We start from the raw sequence: 15,743 nt of genomic DNA, 5'->3' as shown, positions 1-15,743 counted from the left end.
GACCTGCCAATCTTGGGCTCGCCAGCTTCTGCGGCTGTGTGAATTGGGACTGATGCACAGACTTGGGACGTTCTAGCCTCTACAATCCTTTGATCTGTTTCCTTGATATAAATCTCTCTCTACGTATATATATTTATATGCTTTACTGGTTTTGCTTCTCTAGAGAACCCAGCCTAAGACAGCCATGCACAGTACACAGAGGAGAAGCCCTGGGGGCAGGAGAACAACCTAAGAACCCCTGCAGCAGGCACACAGCCCAGGCTGCGAGCGATGGAACTGGTGGGAACCAGCCTTGGCAGCCCCACAGGTATTCCCAGTGGGCTGAGGAAAAGAGGAGACATCCAGTACTGCTTGTCTACCACACTCACCATCTGTTCACAGGCACCAAAAGAGGCCTTTGGTTAGCAGCTGAGCTCTTAACCACTTTGCCACTAGGGCTCCATATAGCTGCACAGGTGTGTATAGGGATACACAAGAATATCTATCTATATCTTATCCGCAAGACACGCTGACAGGGTAGGCGACTTGAACGAAGGGTTTACGTGCCTTTTCTAAGTAATAGCGAATATGGAGGAAAACTCAAATCTGTTGTGATTGGGGTCTAGGGGCCACATCTTCTAGCAGAAATGCCAGGTGTTGAGTTGGATTCAGGAGATACACATCCTTGAGAGACAGCGCTGGAAATGATAACACCCTTGAATTCTCAACTTGTTGGCAAATGGCCTGATCAAAGTCACAAAGACACATAATGCTGTGGATTCAACTGTGACCACAAAATTATGCTGCAGTTCTAACCACTGCACCTGTGAATGGGACCCCGTTTTCTCATGTCAATGAGGCCATACCAGAGTAGGGTGTGTCCTAAACCTAGTCCCTTCTGAGTGGTGTCCTGTAAGAAGAACAGAACAGACACACAGACACACACAGGGGAAGACAGATGCCACATGAGGAACCATCTACAAGCAAAGGAACACTCAGGATCGACCACCAGCAGACACTAGACACTGGGAGAGAGGCCGCAGAAGGAAGTGACATGACTAAGACCTTGACTTGGACTTTTAGCCTCCAGAACTGTGAAAAAATAAATTTCTGTTCTACACAGCCACCCCCTTGTGATGTTTTGTGATGGCCACCCGAGGAAACTAAGACAGGTAACAATAGGCTAATACAAGCCAGGGTCTCCTGACTGCTAGAATTCTATTCAAGAATCTAGTGAGAAGTTAAGAACTTGGGTTCTGGAGTCAGACTGCCTGGACTTGAAACTTGGGCCCATCTCTTAATAGGTAAATGTCCCGAGCAGCATACGTCACGCTGTGGGCCTCAGTTCCCTCATATATGCAGCAGTGGGGTTGACAGTCCCTACCTCTCGGGCTGGATAACTCATGTCAGAACTGGTCCTGGCAGGTGGTGAGGGCCCACTAAATGCCTTCTAAAGTAGCAAACCCAAACAAACAAACAAAACGGGGTGCCATCTGGTCAACTCCAACTCCTGGCGGCCCCCAGTGTGTCAGAGAAGAACTGTGCTCCATTTGTTGGGTTTTCAATGGCCGACTTTTCAGAAGCAGATGACAGCAATAGGGTAGGTTCTAAGGTGCCTCTGGGTGGACTCGGACCTCCAACCTTTGGGTTAGTGGCCGAGCACGTTCTCCGTTTGCACCGCCCAGGGGCTCCTTGTACGTGGCAGCCGTCAGCATTGTCAGCAGTAGCAGACCTAGGACACGTTACGCGGTACCTCCCTCTTTGAAGAAGGCATATTACCCAGCATTCACAGGCCACACGGAGAGCTCTTGTTTAACTGCAGAGATGTGAAACGAAGTCGAAAATATCTGCAATGGCAAAATAGAAGTCTCTCACCTTGCTCCTACAACAAGCTCTTTCTGTCCTGGGTCAAATGTTAACTGCGAGAAATCCACAGCATCCTTCGCTCTGAACTCCCGTAACCAGGGGGCAATTTCTAAACAGGAAAAGAAATAAAATAAAGATAAAAATGCATGATTTTTCTCCCCTTTGGGGACCACATCAGTAGCAAACATTGCAGGAGGGATTCGAAGCCTTGCCCCGTGCCATTGTTTAGGGGTGACTGAGGGTTCCACTGGGATGTCATGTCATCCACAGTGAGCCCTGCACAGTAGAGAGGGTGCCGCCCACCAAGGAGCCAGCCCGGCGTCAGAGCTCCCTGCTGATCTCCAGGCCAATGTCCGCCTTCCTTTTGGCTCTGGCTGGGCAGAAACCACTGAGCGTTCACAGGATTCATCAGAGAGCCAGACCGCCTGCAGACCCACTCCCTATGCAACCGGGCCGCCAAGGGCTGCTGTTGCTGAGGCTGGGGGCGGTGAAGTGAATTCCAACTCCTGGGGACCCAAAGTGACAGAGTACAACTACCCCATAGGGTTTCCTAGGCCGTAATTTTTATGCGAACAGGTCTATCACCAGCCAAGTGGCTGGGTGGGTTCAAACCACCAACAATTTGGTTAACACCTGAGCACTTAACCGTTGCACCACCGGGGCTCCATGCAAAAGGCTGGAGACTTTGGAGACTCACAAGAGCCCTGCGGAGGAGCAAGGACAGAGGACACGACCACCACATGCCCGCTTTCAGAGCGGACGGTCCACCTCCCGCCCTCCGTATCTCATTCTGACCCTGTGATTACACGCGCTAAAGACGCACAGTCCTTTCAAGATGGGAAACGCAGGTTACCTCCCAGCTGAATGTGCATGTCTTTCCCTAAGGGACACAGGAATAGGAACTCTTCAGTGGGAGGTTTTCACAGGTGCCCTGAAGTCCTGTTACAAGCCTCCATGCTGAGTCAGGCTGTTAGAAATGGGCAAGAGGTGCCGCCCTGTCTTCGTAACTTTCCTTCGCTCACTCCTGGCACCGAACAACTGTCCCCGAGTTGCCTGTCGCTCACGGAGAGGCTACCACGATCCTTGACAGTGAATGGTATGCTCTGACTGTCTTTCTCCCTTGGGCTTAGTATTCTGAGGAATATCAGAGCGAGTAAACAGATCGAACACAAAGTTAGTGGTTTCAGGGAAAGTACACAGCAGAGGGAATCGTCTATTTCAGCAGCTGCTCATGCTGGAAACAGGGCTGACGTGGGCTTCCGTCCAGGCCCCAGACATGTCCTGGAGGAATGGATCTGCCAGTGTGAACGAGATGCATTACTTTCAAGGAATAAGTCCATCCTTGAATAATAAATACATCACTTCTCTACTCTCAGTTATTGGGGGAAAATGACATCAACTGAAGTTTGTTTCTGCTTAAAGGAAACCAGGACTTAGCTATATACACAGGCCTGTATTTGGTTTTTAGAATCTCAATGTGTCGATATTTTGATTCTTTTCAGTATTTTAGGTGAACTTCATTTCATAAGCAAGTCAATTTAAAACAAGAAAAGGTATTTATTAACAAAGTATGTACAAGCCACTGGAGATATAAAAAGTTATTAATAAATGGTGCTTCCAGGGGTGTATAATGCAGTTAGGAAGTAACGCTGATACGCTCTTTAAACACAGTATCTATAAACTAAACAACAGGTGCTGTGCAGGCAGTTCTGACCCCTGGCCACCCCGCATGTGTTAGAGTAGATCTCTGTTCCATAGGGTTTTCAGTGGCTGATTTTTCGGAAGTAGATCACCAGGCCTTTCTTCCAAAGTGCCTCTAGGTGGACTCAAACCTCCAAATATTTAGTTAGCAGCTGGGTGCATTAACCATTTACACAACCCAGGGACACCATCTATACATACCAGGTGTTTGTCCCTGAAGAGTATAAACAGCTAACGCTCTTGGCTGTTAACCAAAAAGTGGTAGGTTCACGTCCACCACCCAGAGGTGCCTCGGAAGACAGGCCTGGTGATCTCCTTCTAAAGATTCAGCCATTCAAAACCCTATGGAGCACAGTTCTACTCTGCCACACACTGGGTCACCATGAGTCACAGGACAGCTGGGCTACCTACAGATATATATACATATATCTCCATAAGGAGCCCTGGTGGCGCAGGGGTTAAGCATTCAAAGGGTTGGGGTTCAAACCCACCAGCTGCTCCGAGGGAGAAAGATGTGGCAGTCTGCTCCAGTAAAGATTGACAGCCTTGGAAACCCTATGGGGCGGTTCTTCTGTGTCCTACAGGGTCGCTATGAGTCACAATCAACTCAGCGGCAGTGGGTTGTATCTCCATAACCACAGCCCTTTAAACAGAACTCCTATCTGGGACGCAGTGGACGCAAAGGAGATTTGAGCAGGACAGGACACAGGTTTTCCTGGGGCCTGGCCCTCATGTCAGCATTGGTAAAACTAGGGGCAAAGGAGCCACCTGACTTGTCCAAAAAAAAAAAAAAAAAAAAAAACGCATTGCCATAGAGTCAATTCCAACTCATAGCGGCCCTGCAGAAAAGTCACAGCCGATGAACAGGAACGGGGAAACCCCAAGTCCCTTGAGTCCTTCGCCCATCAATGTTTCTCCCCATCAGAGGTTACATACAATAGATACTGTGGAAAACCTAAGTGTGTATGAGTCCCTGGGGGTGCAAACGGGTAAGGCTGGACTATGAACCAAAAGGTTTGGTGGTTCAAACTCACTCAGGGACACCTCAGCAGTAAGGGCTGGTGATCCACGTCCCAAAGGTCACAGCCTTGAAACCTTACGCAGCAGTTCTACTCTGCACACACAAGGCTTTATAACAATGAGTTAGAACTGACTTGACAGCAACTAACAGCAACTATAGTTATACACATACATAAACATATATATATGGATATGGATACACATATATGGGGCCCTGGTGACGTAGTGGTTAAGAGCTCGGCTGTTAACCAAAAGGTTAGAAGTTCGAATCCACCAGCCGCTCCCTGGAAACACTGCGGGGCAGTTCTAGTCTGTCCTATAGGGTCGCTATGAGTGGAAGGCAACGGGGGATAGGCATACATATACACACACATGCAGGTAGTCCCCAGCGTATGACAGGTTTCCCTTCCGACAACTCCCTCGTAAGTTGGTTCTGACATTAAGTCAAATACCTCTTTTTATTGTTAGTTTTTATTATTATTGTCTTTAATTATCAGTATCTTTATAAATCTGATTTTGAGGGTTGGAAACATTACATGTAATTTCCAGTGAACATCTGAGAACGATAACATCAGTAAATTACGTGCTGCAACACTGTATGTGCTGCCTATGACTGACGATAAGATGTACAAAAAAAAAAAAGAAACAGATGGTCATAAGTGCGGTTTATCCTAATTCAAATATGTCATAAGTCAGGGGCTACCGGCATACACACACACACACACACACACGTGTGTATGCATGTTTGACTGTGTGTGTGTGTGTATTCCGCTGTATACAGTTAACTTGTCAAAATCTCTCTTAGTGGAAGATACAACTAGGAATACCTTGGGATGGCCTATGCAGACTCATCTGAGAGCATAAAATTTTGTAAATTCTACTATTTTAAAGGACCAAAGTATCTATACCTAGATACAGGTATTAAGGACGAAGGTGAGCCTGACCCAAGCCATGGTGTTTTCAATCGCCTCATATGCATGTGAAAGCAGGACAATGAGTAAGGAAGACCAAAGAAGAATTAATGCCTTTGAATTATGGTGTTGGTGAAGAATATTGAATATACCATGGACTGCCAGAAGAACAAACAAATCTCTCTTGGAAGAAGTACAGCCAGAATACTCCTTAGAGGCAAGGATGGTGAGACTTCATCTCACATCCTTTGGACATGTTATCAGGAGGGACCAGTCCCTGGAGAAGGACACCATGCTTGATAAAGTAGATGCTCAGGGAAAAAGAGGAAGACTCTCGAAGAGATGGACTGACACAGTGGCTGCAACAGTGGGCTCAAGCATAACAACAATCATGCAGATGATGCAAGACAGGGCAGTGTTCCGTTCTGTTGTATGTAGGGTTGCTATGAGTCGGAACTGACTAGACAGCACCTAATAACAAAAACAAAAACAGATATAGGTGCAAATATACTCATTCAGATAGCCATATAACCTGTCGTCATCAAGCCAATTCTGACTCACAGCAACCCTGAAGGACAGAGTAGAACTGCCCAACAGGGTTTCCATGGCTGTAATCTTTACAGAAGCAGACTGCCACAGCTTTCACCCCCATAGCAGCTGGTGAGTTCGAACTGCCAACCTTACAGTTAGCAACTGAGCACTTATACACTGCCCCAGCAGGCCTCCATATAAAAAAAAAACACTAACCAAACTCGTTGCCATCAAGTTGATTCCAACTATAACGACCCCATAGGACAGAGGAGAGCTGCCCCATAGGGTTTTCAAGGAGCGGTGGTGGATTTGAACCGCTGACCTTTTGGTTAACAGCTGTAGCTCTTAACCACTGTGCCACCAGCGCTTTGGGCTCATTATAAACATATATAAATATGTGTAAACATGAATGAATAAATAAATGGTCATGAATGACAAAGTCAAATCTGCACTGAAGGCAGTGGCGAAAAAAACAGGCTCCAGGAATTGACGGAATACCAATTGAGATATTTCCACAAACATAGGCAGCCCTGGAGGTGCTCACTTGTCTATGCCAAGAAATTTGGAAGACAGCTGCACGGCCAACTGACTAGAAGAGGGCCATATTTATGCTCATTCCAAAGAAAGGTAGTTCAACAGATTGAAGAAATCATCAAATAATATCATTAATATCACACACAAATAAAATTTTGCTGAAGATTCAAAAGCAGTTGTAGCAGTACATTGACAAGGAATGGCCAGAAATTCAAGCCGGATTCAGAAAAGGACGTGGAACTGGGGATATCATTGCTGATGTCAGATGGATCCTGGCTGAAAGCAGAGAATACCAGAAAGATGTTTACCTGTGTTTTATTGACTTTGCAAAGGCATTCAACTGTGTGGATCATAACAAATTATGGATAACGTTATGAAGAATGGGAATCCCAGAACACTTAATTGTGCTCATGAGGAACCTGTACATAGATCAAGAGACAGTTGTTCAAACAGAACAAGGGGATGCTGCATGGTTTAAAGTCAGGAAAGGTGTGTGTCAGGGCTGTATCATTTCACCATATTTTTTCAGTCTGTATGCTGAGCAAATAATTTGAGAAGCTGACCTACATGAAGAAGAATGTAGCACCAGGACTGGAGGAAGACTCATTAACAACTTGCGATATACAGATGACACAACCTTGCTTGCTGAAAGTGAAGAGGGCTTGAAGCACTTACTGATGAAGATCAAAGACCACAGCCTTCAGTATGGATTACACCTCAACATAAAGAAAACAAAAATCCTTACAACTGGACCGATAAGCAACATTATGATAAACAGAGAAAAGATTGAAGTTGTCAAGGGTTTCATTTTACTTGGATCCACAATCAACACCCACGGAAGCAGCACTCAAACATCAACGGACGCATTGCATTGGTAAAATCTGCTGCAAAGGACCTCTTTAAAGTGTTAAAAAACAAAGATGTCATCTTGAGGACTAAGGTGCACCTGACTCAAGCCATGGTGTTTACACTCGCCTCCTATGCATGCGAAAGCTGGACAATGAATAAGGAAGACGGAAGAAGAATTGCTGCCTTTGAAGTATGGTGTTAAAGAAGAATATTGGATATACCATGGACTGCCAGAAGAACGAACAAATCTGTCTTGAAAGAAGTACAGCCAGAATGCTCCTTAGAAGTGAGGGTGGTGAGACTTGGTTTCACATACTTTGAACATGTTATCAGGAGGGACCAGTCCCTGGAGAAGGACATCATGCTTGGTAAAGTAGAGAGTCGGCAGAAAAGAGGAAGACCCTCAGTGAAATGGATTGGCACAGTGGCTGCAACAATAAGCTCAAGCATAACAACAATTGTGAGGATGGCGCAGGACCGGGCGGTGTTTGGTGCTGTTGTACATGGGGTGGCTATGAGTGGGAATCAACCTGATGGCACCTAACAACAACAACGAAAACACTAAAGACTAGAGTAGAAAGAATAAATCAGTCTGACCAAAAAACACTATAGGTAATGATGAAAACGTCTCCATTATCTATTTTTTTTCTTTAAAATCAAACAAAAATTCTAGAATAACCATTTAGAGAAATTAAAACATTCTTATAACAGTGAAAGCAAAATGGACCCAACACAACAGGAAAGCATAAAGTATCTTTCATGTATATTTTTGCAAACACGACATATAACACACAGTATTTTAAAAATGCAGAGTGTTCCTCAATAGAGTTTTTATTTCTAAATCACATGATCTGCCTAAAATGGGTCAGGTGTTCTATCCAGTATTTTCATATATTTTTGTTGCATTGACACACAGTACGCTTAACTCATTTTTCGCATGTTCATTGTAGGAAAAGCCCCACAAACTGCAAGTTTTGCAAAATAGCTGTACTCTGAAATCGGGTTCCCCCAAAGTTCACACCATCATCCTGGACGACAGCCTGCGTGCAGTTTCTGAGAAACTCAAAAGCCGTGATCATTCATTTTACCTGCTGTGTTCTGATCTGGGGTTTCTTGATTCAAACACAATTTGAAAACCACAAGTCTCGTTTGCAGCTATACTTTACAGCCCTGAGTCCATGGTCTAATAAAGATCGGTAATGTAAACACACATTGAATAAATGCCCCAAATCTGTTAAATTATAGGACAGAATGCATACACCATGCCAAGGACCGCAGAAGCAGACAGCCTGCACCGGGGTGGGCTTTGCTGTTAGTTGCCTGAAGTCAGCTCTGAGTCACGCAACCTATGTAGAACAGAAGGACACTTGGCCTGATCCTACCCCGTCTTCACGATCACTCCTGTTTCAGTCCACTGCTGTGGCTACTTTGTTAATCCATCTCACTGGAGGTTTCCCTCAACCTCAGTGATCCTCTACTTTACCGACCATTCTGTCCTTTTCTAGCAATTGGTCTTCCCTGATGACGTGTCCAGAGTAAGTGAGTCAAAGATTTGCCATCCTTGCTTCTAAGAAGAATTCTGGTTTTATTTCTTCTAAAACCGCTTTGTTTGTTCTTTTGGCAGTCCTGGTACAGTCAATATTATCCCCCAACACATCAATTCTGCTTTCTGTCTTCCTTTTTCATTGTCCAGCTTTCACATGCATATGAGGTGATCGAAAATACCATGGTTTAAGTCAGATGCACCTTAGCCATCAAAGTGACATTTTTGCTTTTTAATACTTTAAAGAGGTCTTTTGCAGCAGATTTGCCCAGTGTAACACGCCGTTTGACTGCTGCTTCTGTGGGTGTTGACTGTTGATCCAAGAATGAAATCCTTGACAGCTTCAATATTTTCTCTGTTTGCCATGAGGTCGTTTATCAGCACAGTTGTGAGGATTTTTGTTTTCTTCACACTCAGGTGTAATCCACACTGAAGGCCACAGTCTTCTACATTTATCAGTAAGTGCTTCAAGTCATCTTCTCTTTCGGTCAGTAAGGTTGTGTGATCTGCTATCGCATGTTGTTAAGGAGTCTTCCTCCAATGCTGATTCCAGTTCTTCTTCATATAGTTCAGCTTTTCAGATTATTTGCTCAGAATACAGACTGAATAAGTATGGTGAAAGGATAGAACCCTGCCACACATCTTTCCTGATTTTAAACCATGCAGTAGCCCCTTGGTCTGTTCAAATGGCTGCCGCTTGGTCTAGGTACTCGTTTCACAGGAGCACAATTAAGTGTTCTAGAATTCCCAATCTTCATAATAGTACGCATAAATTGTTATGATCCACGCAACCGAATGCCTTCTTGAATAACAGTGTTCAATTACCTCAATAAAACACAAGTAAACATCCTTCTGGTCTTCTCTGCCTTCAACCAAGATCCACCTGACATGAGGAATGATGTCCCTCATTCCACGTCCTCTTCTGAATCCGGCTTGAAATTCTGGCAGTTTCCTCTCAACGAACGGTTGCAGTTGGTTTTGAATTACCTTCAGCAACATTTTGCTAGCATGTGATATTAATGATACTGTTCAATAATTTATGTATTCCGTTGGATCTCTTTTCATGAGCATGGCTGGTGAATAAAGGCGGCCCAGTGCAGACGAGTCCACGGCTTCAGGTAGGTGAGATTCTTGTACAACTTCTGGGCATATCGTTTCTCAAAGTCAGATAACTGCAGGATAGCATGCAATAACTAAATAAATGTGCTGGATGTTTGTCTTGGGTACGTCTACTAAGAGAAATTTTAGGGAACAAAATGTCACTGGAATCATCTGCCATCCCCCGTGCAACTGAAATGTCCTGCATATCTGCATCCAGGGCTTCAGTTCAGGATTTCCACTCCGACTTCGAGTTTTCCTCTGCTGCGTGATGTTCTGGCCCTGCCACAAAGATGTGCTACCTCCTGGGACCTCACGGCCAGTGTGAAGGTGGGTTCCAGTTATTCTGCCGAAGCCCTTCTGAGCAAATCAAGGTTGATCTCAGACACATCTGGTGTAAATGAGACCCTGATGGGAAGTTGTCCATAAACCAGGCTCGAAACCTTCCCGGAGGGCGGCGGTGGCCTTCCTTTTTGTAACTTTTAAGATTCTGACCTCTGGTTTCATAATATCGATCATTTATTTGAGCTAGCGAATTTTTCTCACCCATTCTCCCTCACAACTCACGCTCAGTTTCTGTTCTGTCTCTTAACTCTATTGGCAAATCATACATTCTTATTTAAGCGGTCACATCTGTAGACCTCAGGATTCACGAGGAGAAAGTTGTCAGTACTCAGGGGACAAGCGAGGGTCACGCATGGCAGTCGCATTTCTTGAAGACAGGTCAGGTAAGTCCCAAGACAGCCATTTTGCAGAAGTATAGCTTCTATCAAAGCCCTGGTGGCGCAGTGGTTAAGAGCTCAGCTGCTAACCAAAAGGTCAGCAGTTCGAATCCACCAGGTGCTTGGAAACTCTCTGGGGAAGTTCTACTCTGTCCTATGGGGTCACTATAAGTCAGAATTGACTCAATAGCAATGGGTCTATACTTCAGAGCAAGAACAAGTCTTTTAAGACAGACACAAGTTTTTCCAGAAGTTTTAGGGTTATGCATTAGGGGCAGCCAAAACAATGGACTCAAACATACCAATGATCGTGAAGATGGTGTAGGACCCAGCAGCGTTTTGTTCGTTATACATAAGGCCACTGTGAGTTGAAGTCAACTGGACAGCAACTGACAAGAACACCAAGAATATTGTGGGAGCACAATGATTCACCTACGTAGTCAACTAATACTTACTGAGTGCCTGCTACATGGAAGAACCCACCGTAGGTGCTGGTTGGGATACAACATCATATAAGACAAAGCTCCACCATCAAGGCATTTATGATTTAGCCAAGAAGATGAGATATACATGCAAGAGAGCCAAGGTGAAGAGAAGTAATACTAACTGGTCCCAAGGAAGAGCATAAAGATGGTAAATTCTCTAAGGCAGCAACGTTCTAAGGAAATACAATGAGAGCTCCACTTGGAATCTCTAACTTTCCAGTAGCCATATTATAAAATGTTAAGAAACATGCAAAAATAATTTTAAACGATGTTATTATTTTTGTTCTTAGTCACCGTCAAACTGACTCCGACTCATGGTGACCTTTTGTACAATAGAATGAAACATTTTCTGGTCCTGCACCATCTACATGATCGTTGGTATGTTTTGGTCCATTGTTGTGGCTACTGTGTCAATCCATCTCACTGAGGGTTTCCCTTGATTTTGCTCACCCTCTTATTTAAGCCAGTATGTCCAAAATACCGCCATTTCAAAGGGCTATAAAAATAAAAAAAATTATCCATGAGCTATTTTCACTGGGTGTGTGAATTCTAAGTCTGAAATCCTCGAGTATTTCATGCTGACAGCACATCTCAGTTTGGACTACCCACATCCCTAGTGCTCAACTGCCAAACATGGCCAGTGGCTACCCTACTGGCCAGCACGTACCTAAGTTATTAAGAACAAAGCTTCTTCTGTAACATAGAGGTTATGTTCCTTTACATCTATTACTGAAAAGCGAACTAGCTCTGAGTCTTCTCAGAAGCAACTGCCATGGGGTCCACCGCAACTGCGTCAGAGACTGACCCTCACACAACGGTCCCCCACCCACCAAACATGTTACTGAAAGTAAGAGATAATGGCCCTCGGAGTTAGTCAATGGGTTTGAATCTCCTGCCTTCCACCACTTCCTCTCCATTCTCCCCAGGACCACATGGTTCAAGGTGATTTTCAACTGTATCATGATTTTACCAAGAGGAAGTTCCGATTATATCTTCAACAACATCCTAAACACCAGGCAGCACACCTGACATCAATTTTATGACTACATATAATTTCATATAAATCATAGTCTACCAGCCCAGAGTCTCAGAGACCAGCCAAATCTAGGAAAGCCATGAACAACTATCTAAAACTAACTGAAAAGTTAATCAACCCTCTTTAGCAGAAACCTATTAATCAAGTGAGAGGTTGTACAGTAAAGGGTTAACTCTGCAGGCATGCGTGCTCAAACCCTGCACACAGGAAAAGTCAGCCCTTGTCTAGCTCCTGGCAGGTAATCTCAAAGCCCTTGGAGTATCTGGTCCGATAAGACTTTCTTTGTTAACCTGGGAAGCTTGGGCCAGATTGACAATTGGTTTATGGTAGGGACCTTGGGCCATACTGTTTCAGTTTATCCTCTGGAGGAGCTGGCGAATGAGCAGCTACAGTCAACCATGTGAGTGCCCCATGCTTATGTGACTGAACTCAATTAAAACACTGGACACCAAGGCTCAGGTGAGCTTCCTTGGTTTGCAATACTCCATAGGTGTTGTCACACATCATTGCTGGAGGAAATAAGCATTGTCCCTACAACTCCACTGGCAAGGGACAACTGGAAGTTTGCACCTGGCCTCTCCTGGACTCCACTCCATGTACCTTTTCTCCTTTGCTGATTTTACTCTGCATCTTTTGACTGTAATAAATCTTAACCATAAGTAAAACAGATTGTCTAAGTTTTATAAGTCCTCCTAGTGAATCCCTGAACCTGAGGCTGGACCTGGGGACCAGCAACTCAGAACACATCTCCTTTGTGACAATGATCACAGTAAATGAAATAGTAAAATCCATTAAACACAGACACATTAGCTTGAATGAGTCAAAACAAATAGAAATGGCTCTCTCACTTAATCAGGGGCTTCTCTAACCTGCTCATCTAAGACAATTCCCCTGAATAACATCTGGATCTCTCAAGGGCCAGTCTACCCCTTTACCAAAAAACCAAGTCTTCCGTAGGGTCACATTTGACAACCTGTTTTCACTGAGTTGTGACATGCATATGGCCAGAAACCAGGCAAATGTCGTTCATAATATAATTAGTGCTTTTCATTCTGATCTCTCTTCACATATCTTACAGACTTTAATTTATTTTTATTCCAAAATGGCATAAGAAGTTTCTTGATTTAGGAATTTTGCCTTTGGACTCTTCCATAGGAACCAACAAGCTACCAACAGGTGGACAAACATTAGCAGACATTCCATTGTGTTGCTTGTTATTCTACTGAGTAATTAACACTGATATTCAATGAAGGAAGAAAGCCCAAATGCAATCTGCTTTTGATAAATACCTTTGTAGGGCTGGAAAAAGAAAAGTCAGATCCAGTGTCAGCTGTGCCCCAAGTCCTCTTCTGAAATTCGCGCATCCAGATGGAGAAACATTCTTGGTTTACAGTGTCCCTTTGAGTCACCAGACATGTGAACACGCCAATAGCCTTTGGAGGCCAAGTCAATCTCAAGTAGCAAAGCTGCACTCTGCTTACACCAGCTTCCTCTGTCTGCAAGGTCACTGCACGAGGGCAAAGTGCCCCGAGGTCCCTCTCAAATCCACCTGCTGTCCACTCCTCTCCTGCTCTTCCCCAACAGACCCTTAGTCTTGCCACAACCAACTCTGAAAGGAACTCATTCTCACCTCCTGCTTTGCTACCACATTTCTAGCCCTCTGAATCAGCTTCCCTCCTGCTTCGTGTGTATTCAAACGTTAACAAACTTTTTAGGCTGGGAGCAACTTTAGAGTGGGACCCAAGTTTATTAATATTTCCATTCTAATATGCACAGCAATAGGCTTTGAATGACTGTGTGTTGAATACAATGCTGAACATTAAAAGGCACAATACAATCCCAGACTCTACCTGTATCCTCCTTAATGACCCTAGCTAATCATTCTCCATCCCTCTTGTCCACTGGATAGTGTCTATATAGTGTGTGTGAGAGAGAGAGAGAGAGATTGTGTGTGGGGAGTCCCTGGGCGGCACAAACAGTTAAACACTCGACCACTAGCCAATAGGTTAGCGGTTCAAACCCACACAGAGGTACCTCAGGAGACAGGCCTGGTGATCTGCTTCTGAAAGGTCACAGCCTTGAAAATCCCATGGGGCAGTTCTACTCTGCACACATGGGGTCTCCATGAGTAGGATATCTACTCAAAGGCAATTAATGTCAACTATATATATATATATATATAAATGAATGATTTACTGTATACATTATATATAAAATGCCTGAAGCAGTACATCAACAGGGAACTGTCAGAAATTCAAGCTGGATTCGGAAGAGGACATGGAACAAGGGATATCACTGCTGATGTCAGACAGATCTTAGATGAAAGCAGAGAACGCCAGAAAGATGTTCCCATGTGTTTTATTACCATGCAAAGGCATCGACTGTGTGGATCATAACAAATTATGGATAACATTGTGAAGAATGGGAACTCTTAATTGTGCTCATGCAGAACCTACACACAGACCAAGAAGCAATTGTACAGAACAAGGGGATACTGCGTGGTTTAAAATCAAGAAAGGTGTTTGTCATGGCTGTATCCTTTCATCATACTTATTCAATATGTATGCTGAGCAAATAATCCAAGAAGCTGGACTATATCAAGAAGAACGGGACATCAGGATTGGAGGAAGACTCATTAACAACCTGCATTATGCAGATGACACAATCTTGCTTGCTGAAAGTGAAGAGGACTTGAGGCACTTACTGGTGAAGATTAAAGCCTACAGCTTTCACTATGGATTACACCTCAACATACAGAAAACAAGTGTTCTCACAACTGGAGCAGTAAACAACATCATGATAAATGGAGAAAATATTGAAGCTGTCAAGAGTTTCATTTGACTTGGATCCACAATCAACACTCATGGCAGCAGCAGTCAAGACATCAAAACACGTACTGCATTGGGCAAATCTGATTCAAAAGACCTCTTTACGCTGTTCAAAAGCAGAGATGTAACTCTGAGGACTAAGGTGTGCCTGACACAAACCGTGGTATTTTCAATTGCCTCATATGCAGGCGAAAGCTGGACAACAAAAAAGGAAGAATGAAAAAGAACTGATAGCTTTCAATTATGGTGCTGGTGAAGAATAATGAATATACCATGGACTACCAGAAGAACGAACAAATCTGTCTCAGAAGAAGTACAGCCAGACTGCTCCTAGAAGCAAGGATGGCGAGACTACATCTCACATACTCTAGACATGTTATCAGGAGAGTTCAGTCACTGGAGAAGGACATCATGCTTGGTAAAGTAGAGGGTCAGCGAAAAAGACGACCCTTAACGAGACGGATTGACACAGTGGCTGCAACAATGGGCTCAAGCATAACAACAACTGTGAGAACGACACAGAACGGGCCAGCATTTCGTTCTGTTGTACACAGGGTTTCTACGAGTTCAAACCAACTTGATGGCACCTAACAACAACAATATACGTTATATATCAAATTATAGATAATATATTTTCTAT

General features: G+C 44.1%; 1 protein-coding gene across 1 annotated transcript in view; it reads right to left on the bottom strand.

Annotated features, from left to right (window-relative positions):
* SEMA5A (semaphorin 5A) overlaps nucleotides 1-15,743 on the bottom strand; it is a 332,779-nt gene that overhangs the window by 279,157 nt on the left and 37,879 nt on the right. The window contains exon 2 of the mRNA XM_004380268.1: nucleotides 1,855-1,954. Coding sequence (XP_004380325.1) covers nucleotides 1,855-1,954 — 100 coding nt within the window. The remainder of the gene's footprint in view (nucleotides 1-1,854; nucleotides 1,955-15,743) is intronic.

Source organism: Trichechus manatus, unplaced genomic scaffold, assembly GCF_000243295.1.
Source record: "Trichechus manatus latirostris isolate Lorelei unplaced genomic scaffold, TriManLat1.0 scaffold00072, whole genome shotgun sequence".
NCBI classification, from domain to species: Eukaryota; Metazoa; Chordata; class Mammalia; order Sirenia; family Trichechidae; genus Trichechus; species Trichechus manatus.
The sequence above is the reverse complement of the archived record's forward strand: the minus strand, read 5'-3'. Positions and strand labels throughout refer to the sequence as shown.